General features: G+C 42.2%; 1 protein-coding gene across 7 annotated transcripts in view; it reads right to left on the bottom strand.

Moving 5' to 3' along the window:
- The window catches only part of LOC106561224 (CBP80/20-dependent translation initiation factor), a 157,929-nt gene that overhangs the window by 129,343 nt on the left and 8,454 nt on the right, over positions 1 to 20,132 (bottom strand). For 5 of the 7 annotated variants that reach the window (XM_014124945.2, XM_014124977.2, XM_014124951.2 and 2 more), the window contains exons 2-4: positions 8,829 to 9,055; positions 6,123 to 6,194; positions 1,159 to 1,287 (exon numbers count right to left, since the gene is read on the bottom strand). In XM_014124945.2, the coding sequence (XP_013980420.1) occupies positions 1,159 to 1,287; positions 6,123 to 6,194; positions 8,829 to 9,011 (384 nt within the window). In that variant the 5' untranslated portion in view covers positions 9,012 to 9,055. The remainder of the gene's footprint in view (positions 1 to 1,158; positions 1,288 to 6,122; positions 6,195 to 8,828; positions 9,056 to 20,132) is intronic. The other 2 variants (XM_014124959.2, XM_014124967.2) reach the window with 1 other exon arrangement.

The raw sequence follows: 20,132 nt of genomic DNA, 5'->3' as shown, positions 1-20,132 counted from the left end.
GTATATAGAATGACAAATAATACTACGGTGATTGGTGAAGTGTTTCCTTCTCCATGACCCCTTGTTTCATATACATCCTTTAAATGCACCATTCAGTGGAAAGACGATCATCCCATCACAACAGCTATGAGGGACTTTTTTTTTTATACAAATGTGTTTTTTCCCACATTTACTTTGCAGTTAACATTAAATTGATAAGTTTTGGGGGAAAGTTTGTCTACCCAGAAGACAGTTATCATCATCATCATCGCTAACTGGCTACATAAAGTAAATGATAGACAAACATATCATTGTGTTTACTTGATAGCTACCTACACAAATAGCTAGCTAAAACAAAGTGTTAATAAGATTAAAATTCATTAAAAAGATTTAAGAGCAATACAAATAAGTTGTCCAGTAGGCATCTACAGAGGGAGCTAAGAGCTGTGTTGTTAGTCATTTCCCAGCAACTTCAGTAAAAAGGCAGATCCTCACAGGCAATATTGCTGGAAATGAATTGGTAGATATTGTCTTACCTTTGGCTTTTTAAGCCAATTGTGATAAACTAGGGGTGGGATAATGTCAACGTGGATTGGATAGTAGTCGGGAGCTTGAGGTGTCTGATACTTGTGAGATTTGTTCATGACAGTTTGCAGTGGAAAACGTGAAAAATACATTCAGAATTGTTTGGCGAGCTACTCATAGGTGGGCTCTGAGCTACTGGTAGCTCACAATGGACCTGTAGGAGACCCTTGGGCTACAAGATGAATTGATGGACCACGGCAAATTGGCTAGCTAGTTACAGTAGCTAATGACAGAGCACATCAATTTGGCTAGTTAACGAGCTAACTGTCAGGGGATAAACTAGAAAGTTATTTCCAAATATTGCTTGATTTGGTAACATAACTTTACCAGGACGAGTTAAATGCAAATACTTGCAAATGTCAAGCTCTTTCCAAAAAAGCCTAGTCTCTCAACAAGCAAGATAAATGACAAGTTGTTTGCTTAGCTAGCTACATGCCAAATAGATAGGCCACCCTCCCTCAAGTATCTGAAAATACAGGAATTGATCTTTCCTGATCATGAAAGGCACGCAGTTTTTTTTGCTGTAACTGATGATCGAGCTAAATGTCCGGGGACGTGGTGGTCTAATGTTAAAGCAGTAGTATGGTTAGTTACCTGTACCTTGGCTGGCCCTCTGAATTGGTTGTTCCTCCCTCTGCTACCAGACCTGGAGCCTGAACCAGGTCTAGAGCCAGAGCTGGGCCTGGACCCTGTACTGCCATTACTACTGTGGTCCCACTCATCCTGCGTGGGGGGGGGTTAGAGACAGACAGACAGAGATAGACAGTGGGAGGAAGAGAGGGATTAAGATCAATACCATATCAAATCCTCCTTTGCAGAAATGTGATATGCAATGCTGATTGTATTATCAATAAGACACATTTGTATTATCTATGAGGGAGGAGAGTAAGGATCCAATATGTTCCCATCCACAGTTCGTGGATAGCAGCGGTGTGGGGTAATAAATTGAGATATGTCTGTAATTGTCTATCAGGCAGGTCTGTGTCTGCTGCTGAGTCTGAAGACCATTTACATGATGAATGTTACCATGAGCACTGAGGGAGGGAGGAAGGGAGGATAAAAGCGAGGGAGAGAGAGGTGTGGGTGGAGGGAGGGGCGATGGTCATGTTGGGTACCAAGGGAGAACCAGAATGCTGACAGGGCTGGTAACCCCGAGCAACCACAGCTCCCCATGGCCATTCTGACTCGGTGCTGCTAAGCACAACTGACTGCTGCTGGCTGAATAAAGGTTGCAGCAGCCAGTGACTGTTTTGTCCCAATTGTCAGTCTGGCCCCATACCCTAGTACAGGCTGGCTGCATGCATACAGGTTGACAAATAGAGCAGCCAGTCAGTGCCTTGGTTCAGTGGACGGACGGACACACACACACACCTCTTAACCCTACTACAGACTGCCTGCCTGACTGGCTGGGGTATTCCGCTAACCCCTGGTGACCCTAGTGGTTTCTGTCCATGTGTTTACATTCCTCAGAGCAGTTTGAGACAAGTTCAGGTACCTCCCAGTTTCACCCAAAAAAAATGTAACGTTTTCTAATGCACACAACCCAGACCCACAACACTGTACGCAGATACCACACAGAGAGACTCAATAGGCCAAGCCAGAAGGTCATGTTCTCTGTTAATTCAATTTCATGTAATTTGATTATTTCATCAGTGCCTCTCACAAAGTCATTTGTCAGACGTAACGCAGCCGCCTTATCCCACCAGATAACAGCCTAGTGCTTGGGAAAGGAAAAAAATATATCAGGCGATGATACAAAGAATAATATGTCTCCCCTTTTCCTCTCTCTCTATTTTCTTTTCCTTAGCCCACAGTAACAGCTGAAAGGGAGAAAGACTAAAGCTGCATCTCTCTATCGGCCCTGGTCAAAAGTAGTGCATTTATAGCGATTAGGGTAGCATTTGGGCTGCAGCCTAGGCTAAAATCAATACATCCTCACAAGGGCCTGATCAGCATCTGAATAGCTCTCTGTTTCTGGGATCGATATGGGAGCAACATGAGTCATGACTGTGCAGATTGAGATGAAAGTGAAAACTAGGTCCTCTGTGATCCCAGAGAAGTCAAGAGATTCAGTTACACTGCTATCCTGAAACTGCTGTCCTCAAATCTCTTCGTCAGAAACCGACACACCCCAGACACTAACCTCTAACCCTCAGTCTTTACCTGACTACAACCAACCCAACTGTCCACAAGACAGCCTCAAGTCACTCTGTGTGCAAAGAAGGGCTTAGAAAGGGCTCCAACTGCTTAGTTCAAATGAAAGTGAAGCAAAGAAGCAGGTGGCAGATGACTGAATCAGTGCCCAGAAGACCAGAGGGCAGGCTGCAGCAGCAGCCCTGCGTCACTCTCTCTCCAGCAACACAAACACCTAACATACCTGACCATACTATCTACCTATGCCTTTATGACCTAAGGTACAAACTATTAATACGGACCCAAAAATAAATCTTTCTTTCAACCTCAGGTCACCTCACCATACAGTATCAATGTATTGTTACCATACACAACCTATAGGCCGAACTATAGAATAATTTTTACATGCACATACTAACCATGTCAGGTCATCGACTGGAGCAAAATCAAAACCTTACCTTACTCAAAGCCATTGCAGTTTATGTAAGTATCAGAGCTTGAGGTAGCTTGTATGTAGCTGAAACAGCATTCCTGGTTATGGGGAGCCCCTAAGGCAAGGGTCTCCAACCTTTTCTAGCATGAGAGCTACTTTTAAATAAAGAAATAAGCACAATCTTCTCCTCTACCCTGCAATGTGTCCCCGGGCTCTTGGTGTAAAAGAAATGTGTTTCTGTCAATATACCCAGTAAAATAGTGGTTAATAAACAGTATTTGGCATAGCAGGCCCCATAAAATGGCCCCATAAAATGCTCTAGGGCGAGCCTCCTCAAGAGGGCTCACCCCCCAAGAGGGCTCACCCTGGGCAAGCCGTGGTCGGTCCAACACAATCAAACCGACACTAACAATGGAACACTACCACACATTAGAGGTCGACCGATTAATTAGGGACGATTTCAAGTTTTCATAACAATTGGTAATCGGCATTTTTGGACACCGATTATGGCTGATTACATTGCACTCCACGAGGACACTGCGTGGCAGGCTGACTACCTGTTATGCAAGTGCAGCAAGGAGCCAAGGTAAGGTGCTGGCTAGCATTAAACTTATCTTATAAAAAACAATCAATCTTAACATAATCACTAGTTAACTACACATGGTTGATGATATTACTAGTTGATATAGCTTGTCCTGCGCTGCATATAATCGATGCGGTGCCGCCTGTTAATTTATCATTGAATCATAGCCTACTTCGCCAAACGGGTGATTTAACAAGCGCATTCGCGAAAAAAGCACTGTCGTTGCACCAATGTGTACCTAACCATAAACATCAACACCTTTCTTAAAATCAATACACAAGTATATATTTTTAAACCTGCATATTTAGTTAATATTGCCTGCTAACATGAATTTCTTTTAACTAGGGAAATTGTGTCACTTCTCTTGCGTTCTGTGCTACAGAGTTAGGGTATAGGCAGCAGTTTGGGCCACCTGGCTCGTTGCGAACTGTGTGAAGACCATTTCTTCCTAACAAAGACAGCCAACTTCGCCAAACGAGGGATGATTTAACAAAAGCGCATTTGCGAAAAAAGCACAATCGTTGCACAAATGTACCTAACCATAAACATCAATGCCTTTCTTAAAATCAATACACAGAAGTATATTTTCTTACACCTGCATATTTAGTTCAAAGAAATTCATGTTAGCAGGCAATATTAATTAGGGAAATTGTGTCACTTCTCTTGCGTTCATTGCACGCAGAGTCAGGGTATATGCCACAGTTTGGGCCACCTGGCTCGTTGCGAACTAATTTGCCAGAATTTCACATAATTATGACATAACATTGAAGGTTGTGCAATGTAACAGCAATATTTAGACTTATAGATGCCACCCGTTAGATAAAATATGGAACGGTTCCGTATTTCACTGAAAGAATAAACGTTTTGTTTTCAAAATGATAGTTTCCGGATTTGACCATATTAATGACCTAAGGCTCGTATTTCTGTGTGTTATTATAATTAAGTCTATGAATTGATAGAGCAGTCTGACTGAGTGGTGGTAGGCAGCAGCAGGCTCGTAAGCATTCATTCAAACAGCACTTTCCTGCATTTGCCAGCAGCCCTTCGCTGTGCTTCAAGCATTGCGCTGTTTATGACTTCAAGCCTATCAACTCCCGAGATTTGGCTGGCAATACTAAAGTACCTATTAGAACATCCAATAGTCAAAGGTATATGAAATACAAATGGTATAGAGAGAAATAGTCCTATAATAACTACAACCTAAAACTTCTTACCTGGGAATATTGAAGACTCATGTTAAAAGGTACCACCAGCTTTCATATGTTCTCATGTTCTGAGCAAGGAACTTAAACGTTAGCTTTTTAACATGGCACATATTGCACTTTTACTTTCTTCTCCAACACTGTTATTGCATTATTTAAACCAAATTGAACATGTTTCATTATTTATTTGAGACTAAATTGATTTTATTGATGTATTATATTAAGTTAAAATAAAAGTGTTAATTGATCATTCAGTATTGTTGTAATTGTCATTATTACAAATATATATAAAAAAATATTTAAAACATTTTTACTTTATTTATTTAAAATCGGCCGATTAATCGGAATCGGCGTTGAAAAATCATAATCGGTAGACCTCTACCACACATCATTGGTTGAAACAGGAGGAGACAGAGAGAGCCAGAGACATGTGTGTGTCTCCCTGCACCCTGTGCTAGCAGACACGGGCAAACGCACTCTGCCACGTCGTCGTTGCCAACAGGCACAGACAAACACAAAGCCGGAGGCGGCACATGGGGGAACCCCCATCCACCGGACTATGACGTCAGCATTCAGAAACATAACTGAACACGGCTACAACCCCCTATATTCCACCACTGACAGAACAACACCTACTGTACCATGATATCACAGGGTAGTTAGCTATGCAAACACACTAGCACCATAAAGCCCATGCAAATTGGAGGAGGATTAGTGAGAGAGGTCTCAATTTATGACCAGCCAGTCTGGATATGTTATCAGCCCAGCTGCCAGCATGCCCGGTAGAAACTTACTTATGCCTACATTTTGCAAGTGATGAACACTTGTCTTCATCCATCCTACACTTCAGCAGAGCCTCAAACTGATATACATCGTAAGCAAAGCTGCCATCATCAGAGATTAAATAAATTGAATTCAAAATGCATCTGGTCTCTTTTAGCATGGAGCTTGCTAATGACGGTTGTGTCCTAAGGGCATTTCTATGTGACCAAAATAGTAACCCAATGAAACAGCAGTAATGTGCTGTATGTATGCATGTCTGACTGGAGCCAAATGTTAGTAATCTTGGCTGTCATTGAGATCTCGTTTCCCTCTAATCAATGATCGTACATAGAGGTTCAGCACAGCTGTGTGTTGTGTGTAGACCTTCAGCCAGCCAGCATTTCCTCCAGAATTCAGACACATCATACACAGTCCAAACACTCACTGGTTTGGTGGAGCCCCTCCCCCACGAGGGTGACCAACTCCCGTCTTTCTTGTCATTGCAGTCCTCTGTCCACTAGGTCAGAGGGAGAGAGAGAGGGGGAAAATTCATTGAAATGACAATTACTCATCACTATTTTGTGATGATGGTGGAAAGAAAGAAGTTTACAAATCTCTCCTTCTCTACTCTCTGCCAGCTGGTCAATGTTGTCCCCTAATTTTTGCTTGGCTATTTTGTGAATGCTGCTCAGCTGGCAATGCATCCCATGAGGTAAACTAGCATGTTTTCTGTGCACATACGAGAGCCACCAGGTTTGGGTTTTAGAGTTAGTGCTTTCGGGAAGTATTCACACCCTTTGACTTTTTCCACAGTCACGTTACAGCCTTATTCGAACTTAATTCCAAAATAAAGCAATCTACACACAATACCCAATAATGACAAAGCAAAAACAGGTTTAGATATTTTTCCAAATGTATTAAAAATAAAAAAACAGAAATATCTTATTTACATAAGTGTTCAGGCCCTTTGCTATGAGACTCAAAATTGAGCTCAGGTGCATCCTGTTTTCCATTGATCATCCTTGAGATGTTTCTACAATTTGATTGGAGTCCAACTGTGGTAAATTCAATTGATTGGACATGATTTGGAAAGACACACACATCTAAAGTCCCACAGTTGAAAGTGCATGTCAGAGCAAAAACCAAGCCGTGAGGTCAAAGGAATTGTCCGTAGAGCTCAAAGACATGATTGTGTCGAGGCACAGATCTGGGGAAGGGTACAAAAACATTTCTGCAGAATTGAAGGTCCCCAAGAACACATTGGCCTTCATCATTCTTAAAATGGAAGTAGTTTGGAACCACCAAGACTCTTCCTAGATCTGGCCGCCTGGCCAAACTCAGCAATCGGGGAGAAGGAACTTGGTCAGGGAGGTGACCAAGAACCCGATGGTCACTCTGACAGAGCTCTTGAGTTCCTCTGTGGACAGTGGAGAACCTTCCAGAAGGACAACCATCTCTGCAGCACTCCACCAAATCAGGCCTTTAGGGTAGAGTGGCCAGACGGAAGACACTCCTCAGTAAAAGGCACATGACAGCCCGCTTGGAGTTGCCAAAAGGCACCTAAAGACCCACAGACTATGTGAAATAAGATTCTCTGGTCTGATGAAACCAAGAGTGAACTCTCAGGCCTGAATGCCAAGTGTCACGTCTGGAGGAAACCTGGCATCATCACTACGGTGAAGCATGGTGGTGGCAGCATCACAGTTATTTTGCTCCGCTCAAGGCAAAGATGAACGGAGCAAAGTACAGAGAGATCCTTGATGAAAACCTGCTCCAGAGCACTTAGGTCCTCAGACTGGGGCGAATGTTAACCTTCCAACAGGACAATGAGCCTTAGCACACAGCCAAGACAACGCAAGATTGGCTTCGGGACAAGTCTTTGAATGTCCTTGAGCAGCCCAGCCCGAGCCCGGACTTGAACACGATCTAACATCTCTGGAGAGACCTGAAAATAGCTGTGCAGCAACGCTCACCATCCAACCTGACAGAGCTCGAGAGGATCTACAGAGAGGAATGGGCAGAAACTCCCCAAATACAGGTGTGCCAAGCTTGTAGCGTCATACCCAAGAAGACTCAAAGCTGTAATCGCTGCCAAAGGTGCTTCAACTAAGTACTGAGTAAAGGGTCTGAATACTTACGTAAATGTGATATTTCCTTTTTTTTTTTTTTTATAAATGTGCAAAATTTCAAAAAACATGTTTTTGCTTTGTCATTATGGTGTATTTTGTGTAGATTGATTAGGGGGAATAAAAACAATTGAATCAATTATTTTAAACTAATCCCAGGTCGCTAATTATTGGTTTAATAACAAACAACGATGTTCAGTCATGTTACCTAGCTAGCTAACAACCTGTTAACTTGACAGTAGGTTTAGGCACAGGAAGAAAGGAAAAGGGTCTGATACTCATGAGATGTGCTTCAAATGGTAGAATTTATATAGGCCTAATGCAAACCTAAACTATATCAAAAATCTATTTCTGGTGCTTCTTAAATTGTTTGGTGCCTAACGTTTTAAAAGTTGGGAGCAGTGGGTGTGTTTGTGGGAGAGCGAGAGAGTGGTGTGTGTTTATGAGAGTGAGCGAGGGAGGGAGAGAGAGTGAGGAAGGGAGTGTGTGGGTGTGTGTGTAGTGTAGTGAATATCATGACATGTGTATCATGACATGTATATCACAGGAGGTCGTGGCACCTTAATTAGGGAGGACTGGCTCGTGGTAATGGCTGTAGCGGAATGGTATCAAACACATGGTTTCTATGCGTTTGATTCCATTTGCTCCATTATGAGCCGTCCTCCCTTCAGCAGCCTACACTGATGCATATTCCTTTCTACCATTCCTCCAACCAATATGAGCAAATCAGCCGTTCTATGCAGTATTCTACTATACACTGAACAGTGTGAAGTTAAATGTAATGTGTTGTATTAAGTAGAAGTGTGAATTTCAGTGACAGGTTTTTGGAGAACGGGGGACGGAGCGAACAGGATGCTCGGCCACTGATTTTTTCCCACCATGGTATCGTGATACTATTTGGTATCATGATACTTCGTCTGATATCGTATCGTTTGTTAAAATGTTGGTATCGTGACAAGCCTAGACTACTTGTATCAGCATCAATGTAGCCATTCTGGTCCCGTTTAGCATTAGCCTTAGCTAACCTGTGAATTGTGGGACTGGGGCTTGTTGTCTCCGTCCAGGTACGTCTCGTTTTTGTCTCCCAGAAGGCCTTGCACCTGGTACTCCAGCACGTAGCTGTCGATGAAGCGCTCCAGCTCCTCAATCTCCTGCGAGCGCGTGCTGCCAGCCTCTGAGGATGCGGACGCCACCGACGAGTTTTCCATGGCAACCTGCTGCCTGCCCGCCGGCAGGGGAGGGAGGAGAGGACCTGCAGAGAGGTGTGGGAGAAATGGCTGGTTAATAGAGATCAAAACAAAAACATGACTGCAGCATATCCACTTAAAACAACCATGTTGATTGAGTCAAGAAGCTATAAGTGTGTCATTCAGACGGATATTTCAATCATTTTCATTCAAGTAAAGTTCATTCAAAAACATCCATTAAGAAAATGTCAAATAGACACTGTCAGACTTCTCAGAAGACTGAACACCAAATCCAAACCACCCCCCCATTCAGGGAAGAGCAGTAATAACACTACTCCAGCCGCAGGGGAGGCATAGTGTGTTTACGTCCCAGACAGAGTTGGCTTTCAGTCCTACTGCTACGCCCATGCCCAGCAGAACAACAGTCTAGTCACAGCCGGTCTGTCTCACCTCCTAACCTTGTCCCCAGACCAGAGCCAGACACAGTCAGTTATGAAACAGGACAGCTTTGTCTCTCTGCAGGGGTTTTACTAGGCACTAACTCAGCCATGGCTCGTTGGCCGAAGCCTATGGGGATATCAAACGCCCAAATAAGGTATGTAGTAAACACAGGCTTAGCAGATCTTACACGTTTTGTTCTATGAAAATCTTCAGCTAACATCCCTTTTTGTGAATTTGGAAGCATTTATGTAATCCAAACAAGCACATAAAGGCTTCATATTCATACACACTGATATTATCTCATAGAACAACACGTTTAAAGATCTCCTATAAGCCTCAGACCTTATTTTCCCTATTCATTTCCCTCATAGGAATGGCTGAACGAACCAAAGGTAACTCGTTTCAGTTTTTTAGGACTATAAGATGGCGAGATCTATGCACCCTGCTTGTGTTGTCTCTCTTGTCGTGATGCGTGTTTTGTCCTATATTTAAATGTTATTTATTTTTTATCCCAGCCCCCGTAGGAAGTCTTTTGCCTTTTGGTATTATCGTCATTATAAATAATAATTTATTATTAACTGACTTGCCTAGTTAAATAAAAGGTAAAAAAAATAAAATAAATACAATTATATATAAAAAAAAAATCCATCTTTCCTTCACTTTCTTTCTCTCCCTCTTCCCAACTCTACCTCTCCTTCCCTGTGTTTTATCTGACAGTGAAGTGCCTATGTTGGTGGTCACATGACTAAGGTCTGCAGCTAAGCTTCTTTACACCACTGCCCTGCCTGAGCACTGGCCATGCCATGCAAGAGGATTTACTATGGGAGCAGAGCAGCCTGAATAGTGGTATAGTAGTAGGCCTGTGATGAAGCCTGCCTGAGGCAGTTGTATGTAGGCTACTCTCAACCAATTAATGGGGGGGGGTAAATGCAGACAAATTTTCTTCTTTACAAAGGACATTAGTCCACTACGCAGACTGATTAACGCTTCTTGTTCCTGTAAATGTACGTACTAATGCTCTGATCCTCATTTTATTGCTGCTATACCTTTAGGTTTTAATCTCACTGTGTAGATATGATCCACTAATCGGAGGCCTGATTAGCCTAGCTAATGAGGCTAATGCTAACTTCACTGATGGCTACACATTCACCAGTTGACCACATTAAAAGTAGCCTGGCTGAAGCGACTCACGTGGTCCACAGCGAGGGAGAGCTGTGACACACTGGTCTGAACAGGAGTCCGTTAGCGCAGTATTCGCAAGTGATGGGAAGGGGGTGTATAGTTAAATATAGGGATATTATTTTGGATGAAATATCTTATTGTATTGACAATATCGCAAAATAATTTTGCCGCTAGACAGCTGTACATGCAACAGTATTTTTCCTCCATAGTTTGTACTCCATCTTTGTAAATAGGGAGCCCATTTATTTTTCAGCACTTTTATTTCCATGACTGATCAAAACATGTTTTGTCATGGCTCTGTCTTGTCCATCTGCAGCAGAAAAATGGTGAGCAATGTTTTTTTGGAACATCGAATCTCAAAATCACAGTATCGAATTGCAATGCATATAGCAGAGGCATTCAACTCTTGCCCTACGTGGTCCAGAGCCTGCTGGTTTTCTGTTATACCTGAATTAATTACACTCACCTGGTGACACAGGTCTAAAAAGTGCCCGTTTAAGAAAAAATGAAGAAAAAAAAGCAGTGGAACTGGCTTCGAGGTCCCGAGTTGAGTTTGAGGGGGATATAGAATCTTAAGAACCGCAATACATATCATATCGGCACCGAAGTATCGTGATGATATCGTATCGTGAGATCCCCAGCAATTCCCAGCCCTAATTAGGATCAAAGTGTTGGTCAGTGTTTCCCGGTGACCCTAATTACACTTACAAATATAAAAATGCAACATGCAAAGATTTTAGAGTTACATAAGGAAATCAGTCAATATAAATAAATTCATTAGGCCCTAATCTATGGATTTCAAATGAATGGGAATACATAAATCTGTTGGTCACAGATACCTTAAAAAAAGTAAGGGCATGAGTCAGTGGTGTGACCACAATTTGCCTCATGCAGCGCGACACATCTTCGCATAAAGTCGATCAGGCTGTTGATTGCAGCCTGTGGAATGTTGTCCCACTCCTCTTCAATAGCTGTGCAAAGTTGCTGGATATTGGCCAGTCCACGTGATATGCTGATAAAATTTAGGGAGCCTTGTTTTCAGATTAGCTTTGTTAAAATCCCCAGCTACAATAAATGCAGCCTCAGGATATGTGGTTTTCAGTTTACATAGAGTCCAATGAAGTTCTTTCAGGGACGTCGAGGTGTCTGCTTGGGGGGGATATACACCGCTGTGATTATAATCGAAGAGAATTCTCTTGGTAGATAATGCGGTCGGCTCCCTCATGTGGTACCCTTCCTACAGGCTCATCCTGATATGACCCTCCAGCATGACAATGCCACCAGCTATACTGCTCGTTCTGTGCGTGATTTCCTGCAAGACAGGAATGTCAGTGTTCTGCCATGACCAGCAAGAGCCCAGATCTCAATCCCATTGAGCACCTCTGGGACCTGCTGGATCGGAGGGTGAGGGATAGGGCTAGGGACATTCCCCCCAGAAATGTCTGGGAACTTGCAGGTGCCTTGGTGGAAGAGTGGGGTAACATCTCACAGCAAGAACTGGCAAATCTGATGCAGTCCACAAGGAGGAGATGCACTGCAGTACTTAATGCAGCTGGTGGCCACAACAGATACTGACTGTTACTTTTGATTTTGACCACCCCTTTGTTCAGGGGCACATTATTCCATTTCTGTTAGTCACATGTCTGTGGAACTTGTTCAGTTTATGTCTCAGTTGTTGAATCTTGTTATGTTCATACAAGTATTTACACATGTTAAGTTTGCTGAAAATAAACGCAGTTGTCAGTGAGAGCACGTTTGTTTTTTTGCTGAGTTTATAAACAGATCTACCACTTCTTAGACTTGCTTTCAATAAGAATGACAGATCGATAAATCACATTTATGAATGCTTCCTAGAAGCACTCTATTCAGACATGCACACACACCCTGCTGCTGCAGGTAGGATGAAATTATAATTCTTGTTTTCAACTAGCGCCGGCTGTCGGCTATACATCCGATTACAGACTCATTTTCAGCCAGGCACTTTCCCACTTAAATTAACTAGGCTAATTTTCAATTCACTAGCCAGAAAAAAGTCTGCCAAGCCTCCTCCCGCTAGAATGAACGTTATGCATCTTCTAGTGATCTATTGATAGGACAGGCGCGTGTCAGTCACAAAGTGAGCGATGACAGGGAAAGACTGCTGGTTTGACAGCGCGCTGTAGGTCCCGCCTCTCGGTACCTGGGTGTGTGTGTGTGTGTGTTGTGTGTGCGGTTGTTGCAGTCAAATTTCTCTACACGCAGGAAGAGAGCATGAATTTGTATGTCCCATAATGTGAGTGAATTTGCTTCCCACATATGTGGAAACAATGAGTCGAAATCCAATACATACATACATACACACACACGTGTATGTATATATGTATACACACACACACACACACACACACACACATTTTGTATTTCGCGCCATGCAATTCCACTGGCTGTTGAATAGAGTGGGACGCTAACGTCCCACTGGCCCAGAGAGGTTAACTGACTTGCCTAGTTAAATAAAGGTTAAAACATTTTTTTTTTAAAAGCTAGCTTAAGCTATATGTCAACAAAGGAGGATGAGATCACAAACTTTGACACAGGAAGGTCCTAGGTAGTAGGCTATCCCAGCCTAGCCACAGTGGTCAGGGAGCAAAGGAGGAATAAACAAAGGTCTTTGGTGGAATTAGTGTAACCATTACTTTTAAGCCAGGGAGCAGCTATTAGGCTAATTAAAACCACACAAAGCTGCTGAAAGATACACGATGTATATGAAAGTACACTACCAGTCAAAAGTTTGGACACACCGACTCATTCAAGGGTTTTTCCTAATGGTTACTATTTTCTACATTGTAGAAAAACTAATGAAATAAAACATATGGAATTATGTAGTAACAAAAAAAGAGTTCTATACTTATGTTTAAATATATTTTATATTTGAGATTCTTCAAAGTAGCCACCCTTTGCCTTGACAGATTTGCACACTCTTGGCATTCTCTAAACCAGCTTCATGAGGTAGTCAAATGGAATGCATTTAAATTAACAGGTGTGCTTTGTTAAAAGTTGATGTGTAATTTCTTTCCATCTTAATGCGTTTGAGCTAGTCAGTTGTGTTGTGACAAGGTAGGGGTGGTAAATAGAAGATAGCCCTATTTAGTAAAAGACCAAGCCCATATTATGGCAAGAACAGTTCAAATAATCAAAGAGAAGCGACAGTCCATCATTACTTTAACCTGTTGGGGCTAGGGGGCAGTATTTTCACGGCTGGATAAAAAAACGTACCCGATTTAATCTGGTTACTAATCCTACCCAGTAACTAGAATATGCATATACTTATTATATACGGATAGAAAACACCCTAAAGTTTCTAAAACTGTTTGAATGGTGTCTGTGAGTATAACAGAACTCATTTGGCAGGCAAAACCCTGAGACAGATTCTGACAGGAAGTGGATATCTGATGTGTTGTATTACCTTTAAACCTATGCCATTGAAAAACACAGGGGCTGAGGAATATTTTGGCACTTCCTATTGCTTCCACTAGATGTCACCAGCCTTTACAAAGTGTTTTGAGTCTTTTACTGTGAGATCTGACCGAACAAGAGCCATGGAACGGTGATGGCCGATTAGACTCTGGCGCGCGAGTTCATGTTGAGTACCCTCGTTCCAATACGTTATAAAAGAGAATGCATTCGTCCACCTTGAATATTATTCATGTTCTGGTTAAAAAAGGCCCTAATGATTTATGCTATACAACGTTTGACATGTTTGAACGAACGTAAATATATTTTTTCCCCTCGTTCATGAAGTGAAGTCCGGCGGGCTTAGATCATGTGTTAACAAGACGGAGATTTTTGGACATAAATGATGAGCTTTTTTGAACAAAACTACATTCGTTATGGACCTGTGATACCTGGAAGTGACATCTGATGAAGAGAATCAAAGGTAATTGTTATTTACATAGTATTTTCGATTTTAGATCTCCCCAACATGGTGGCTAGTCTGTATCGCAACGCGTATTTTTCTGGGCGCAGTGCTCAGATTATTGCAAAGTGTGATTTCCCAGTAAGGTTATTTTTAAATCTGGCAAGTTGATTGCGTTCAAGAGATGTAAATCTATAATTCTTTAAATGACAATATAATATTTTACCAATGTTTTCTAATTTTAATTATTTAATTTGTGATGCTGACTTGACTGCCGGTTATTGGAGGGAAACGATTTCCTCAACATCAATGCCATAGTAAAACGCTGTTTTTGGATATAAATATGAACTTGATAGAACTAAAAATGCATGCATTGTCTAACATAATGTCCTAGGAGTGTCATCTGATGGAGATTGTAAAAGGTTAGTGCATCATTTTAGCTGGTTTTATGGTTTTGGTGACCCTGTCTTTGAATTGACAAAACATTACACACAGCTATTGTCAATGTACTCTCCTAACATAATCTAACTTTATGCTTTCGCCGTAAAACCTTTTTGAAATCGGACAACGTGGTTAGATTAAGGAGATGTTTATCTTTCAAAGGGTGTAAGATAGTTGTATGTTTGAAAAATGTGAATTTTGACATTTATTTGGTTTCAAATTTGCCGCTCTTGAAATGCACCTGCTGTTGATGGAGTGCACCACGGGGGGGACGCTAGCGTCCCACCTAGCCCATAGAGGTTAAGACACGAAGGTCAGTCAATGTGGAACATTTCAAGAACTTTGAAAGTTTCTTCAAGTGCAGTCACAAAAACTATCAAGCGTTATAATGAAATCGCCACAGGAAAGGAAGACCCAGAGTTAACTCTGCTGCAGAGGATAAGTTCAATAGAGTTAACTGCAGCTGATTGCAGCCCAAATAAATGCTTCAGAGTTCAAGTAACAGACACATCTCAACAGCAACAGTTCAGAGGAGACTGCGTGAATCAGGCCTTCATGGTTGAATTGCTGTAAAGAAACCACTACTAAAAGGCCACCAATAAGACTTGCTTGGGCTAAGAAACACAAGCAATGGACATTAGACATGTGGAAATCTGTCCTTTGGTCTGGTGAGTCCAAATTTTATATTTTTTGTTCCAACCATCGTGTCTTTGTGAGACACACAGTAGGTGAACGGATGAACTCCGCATGTGTGGCTCCCACCGTGAAACACGGAGGTGGCGGTGGGATGGTGTGGGGATGCTTTGCTGGTGACACTGTCAATGATTTATTTAGATTTCAAGGCACACTTAACCAGCATGGCTACCACGGCATTCTGCAGCGATGCGCCATCCAATCTGGTTTGCGCTTAGTGGGACTATCATTGGTTTTCCCAACAGGACAATGAACCAAAACACAGCTCCAGGCTTTGTAAGGGCTATTTGACCAAGGAGAGTGATGGAGTGCTTCATCACAAGACCTGGCCTCTACAATCACCCGACCTCAACCCAATTGTGATGGTTTGGGATGAGTTGGACCGCAGAGTGAAGTAAAAGCAGCCAACAAGTGCTCAGCATATGTGGGAACTCCTTCAAGACTGTTGGAAAAGCATTCCCCATGAAGCTGGTTGAGAGAACGCAAAGAGTGTTCAAAGTTGTCATTAAGGCAAAGGGTGGCTACTTTGAAGAATCTAAAATATATTTTGATTTGTTTATTAACACTTTTGGTTACTACATGATTCCATAGTTTGATGTGTTCACTATTAATGTAGAAAATAAATGTAGAAAATAGTAAAAATAAAGAAAAACCCTGGAATGAGTAGCTGTCCAAACTTTTGACTGGTACTGTATGTTGACACCCCAATTAGTGGATTCGGCTATTTCAGCCACACCTGTTGATGACAGGTTTATAATTCCGAGCACATAGCCATGCATCTCCATAGACAAACATTGGTAGGAGAATGTCCTTAAGAGCTCAGTGACTTTCAACGTGGCACCGTCATAGGATAACACCTTTCCAACAAGTCAGTCAAATTTATGCCCTGCTAGAGCTTCCCCGGTCAACTGTAAGTGCTATTATTGTGAAGTGGAAACGTCTAGGAGCAACAACGGCTCAGCCGTGAAGCGGTAGGCCACACAAGCTCTCAGAATGGGACCACGGAGTGTTTAAGCTCGTAAAGATTGTTGCAACCGAGGACAGGCACTCACTACCGAGTTCCAAACTGCGTCTCTAAGCAACGTCTGCACAAGAACTGTTCGTCGAGCGCTTCATGAAATGGGTGTCCATGGCTGAGCATCCGCACACAAGCACAAGTCCATGCGCAATGCCAAGCGTCGGCTTGAGTGGTGTAATGCTCGCCACCATTGGACTCTGGAGCATTGGAAACGCTTTCTTTGGAGGGATTAATCATGCTTCACCATCTGGCAGTCCGACGGACAAATCTGTGTTTGGCGGATGCCAGGAGAACGCTACCTAACCCACTGCATGGTGCCAACTATAAAGTTTGGTGGAGGGATAATGGTCTGGGGCAGTTTAACATGGTTCGGGCTACAGGAAAAGGAGCACCGAGCACGCCCCCATTCTCATAGACGGAGCTGTAGTGGAGCAGGTTGAGAGCTTCAAGTTCCTTGGTGTGCCACCCCAGTCATAGACTGTTCTCTCTACTACCGCATGGCAAGCGGTACCGGAGTGCCAAGTCTAGGACAAAAAGGCTTCTCAACAGCTTTTACTCCCAAGCCATAAGACTCCTGAACCCAGACTATTTGCATTGTGTGCCCCCCCACCCCTCTTTTACACTGCCGCTACTCTGTTGATCTTATACGCATAGTCACTATAACTATACATTCATGTACATGATACCTCAATTGGCCCGACCAACCAGTACTCCCGCACATTAGCTAACCGGGCTATTGTCATTGTGTCCCACCACCCACCAACCCATCTTTTTACGCTACTGCTACTCTCTGTTCATCATATATGCATAGTCACTTTAACCATACCTACATGTACATACTACCTCAATAAGCCTGACTAACCAGTGTCTGAATATAGCCTTGCTACTCTTATTTTCAAATGTATTTTTACTGTTGTTTTATTTCTTTACTTATCTACACACTGTGGTGGATGAATCAGAATTAGTTGGGTAACATAGATAATTAAGATGTTTTATTTGCATAATATGCTTATGTGAGATACTTCTATGTGAATGTATCTGTTAAACCATGTGAAGGGATGGCGTGATTAATGGGGAACCAATTATTTGTCTCCACAATGTCTGTGGGCAAGTCACTCCCCTCAATGAGCTTGTCCAGGAGTGGAGTCAAGAGGGGGTTTACTTGAGATGGGAGTATCTAGAGCTGTCAATTGATTTGTGCCATTGGATGAGCTAATGGTTCTGTTCTATACCGTACCAGGGAGAGACGGTTCCAGTTTGGGGTAGGAGGACCAGATACTGGTCTATACGATGAACACTGTTGATACAGCAGTTGCTGTCTGCTATGTTTTATAGATATCTTTCATACAAAACTTAACCTTTGTGAACTGTTCCTAAGATCTGTTGTTCGTCATGTACGTTGAGAGGGGTGGATCTTGGGTATAAAAGATCTTTGTACTTTTGTGTAATCACTTTTTCAATGGTTCATTAGAGATAGAGCATCATTGAAAGTAAAATGCTTTTGCAAAAGCATCTTAATTATTAAAGATGTAGTTTTAAGTATAACTCTGACTGGTGTGTGAAGTTTGTAACTCTCCTCATTTGGTAATGCAGAAATTAGCCACCACAACACACACACACAACCTTTTTTTTCGCACTATTGGCTAGAGCCTGTAAGTAAGCATTTCACTGTAAGGTGTTGTATTCGGTGCACGTGACAAATAAACTTTGATTTGATCTAATACCTTTGGGATGAATTGGAACACCAACTGCAAGCCAGGCCTAGTCGCCCAACATCAGTGCCCAACCTCACTAACGATCTTGAAGCTGAATGGAAGCAAGTCCCTGCAGCAATGTTCCAACATCTAGTGGAAAGCCTTCCCAGAAGAGTGGAGGCTGTTATAGCAACAAAGGGGGGACCACCTCCATATTAATGCCCATGATTTTGGAATGAGATTTTCGACGAGCAGGTGTTCACATACTTTTGGTCATGTAGTGTATATTCCAAGGCAAATACTGATCAAATAACAGAATCAACTACGTGTGGTAACTGAGCGCCTGTGGCCGTGTCCGAAAAATCATACTTGCATTCTAAATAGTAGGCATGTTGCAAATGCAAAAAAAGTATGTGAAATACCAAAAATGTTGTATGCTTTAAAATGCCAGGACTACTCATTTCAGCTTTTCATCTAATAGAATTCGCTGCACACTATTGAGAAAGAGAATCATCTTGAGACGTGTGTTTGACGACAGCTGATAATCAAACGGGATGCTCTGTACCAAAATGAATTAACGAAATTGCGCATGACACATTCTCAGTAGGATGAGCCTAGTATGCTGATATTTGTTGCTTACTGCGTTCGTTTTTACTAAAACAGTATGTTCTAAATAGTATGTGATACAATTAGTACACAGTAAGCACGTTAATTAAGTAGTAGGCAAGTCAGATTTCGGACACAGCCAGTGTCACAGAGTTACATATCGGTGCACACATGGTGGCGTGTTTCAAACCAAACGCCCCTCTCCTCTCAAAAAGGGCCCAACGTATATATATTCTTGAGCTGGGACGATAAAGCAAATACTAACGACACCGACCATACCGATCATTTTGCTGATATCGTTCATTACAGTAAGCAGCCTATACTAGAGAAATGTGAAGTTTAAAATGGAATAAGTTTGCGAATATGGATGATTGTTAATGAGACAATTGATGGCTACAACCATTAAACCAAGTAGTAGTAGTTTAAAGCAGGGGTTGGAACCTAAATAATTTTCCAATCGTTTCGTTCTGAACAGAAAAAAAAAAATTCAGTTCCACTGTTCCGACCAGCAAAATAAAGTTCTGAACCGGATCGAATGTCAAAAGTACCGGAATATTTTGTTATTTTCTGTTCCTTTTTTTGGTACGTTTAGCTCACCATTAAGTTACACCAATCATGCAGTGCAGATAGAGCAGCTTGCTATGGAGCAGGCAAGCTATAGATCAGTGAGTTGTTTACATGCGTAATGGAAACACAAGATGCAACTGAAATTTTGAGGGTGGGGAGAGAGAAAGAGAAAGACGGTGGAGGAGGCTTGGCTTGAAGAACTGGGCATCTTGTGATGACAAACATTATCTGAATTAGGCCCACAGAATTATACCTACAGAGGAGCGGCTTCTACGGAGGAACTTTGAATGTCAGAGTTGGCTTAACGTTGGACCAGAGATAGGTAGCTAGCTAACAAGCTTGTGTGTGCAGAGCAGCACTAGAATTAAAAACACGTGTTACCTTTTTGTAGTTAATCCAATCCAATGTGAAATATGATAACTATAGTATTTCTAACTATCATCGAAAAAGTTAATCCGTTGCTCTCTAATAAAAAATCTCTCTCCCTATCATCTGAATCACACTTGTCACGTCAGTAAGCTACAGTTTAGCTTTAGAGGGGGGAGGGGCAGGTAGCCTACACACTGGAGAGATTTCTGATTGACAGGGGAGGGCTTTGCATTGGCGCT

Source organism: Salmo salar, chromosome ssa01 (genome assembly GCF_905237065.1).
Source record: "Salmo salar chromosome ssa01, Ssal_v3.1, whole genome shotgun sequence".
Taxonomy (NCBI): domain Eukaryota; kingdom Metazoa; phylum Chordata; class Actinopteri; order Salmoniformes; family Salmonidae; genus Salmo; species Salmo salar.
Note: the sequence above shows the minus strand (reverse complement) of the source record. Positions and strands in the feature narration are given on the sequence as shown.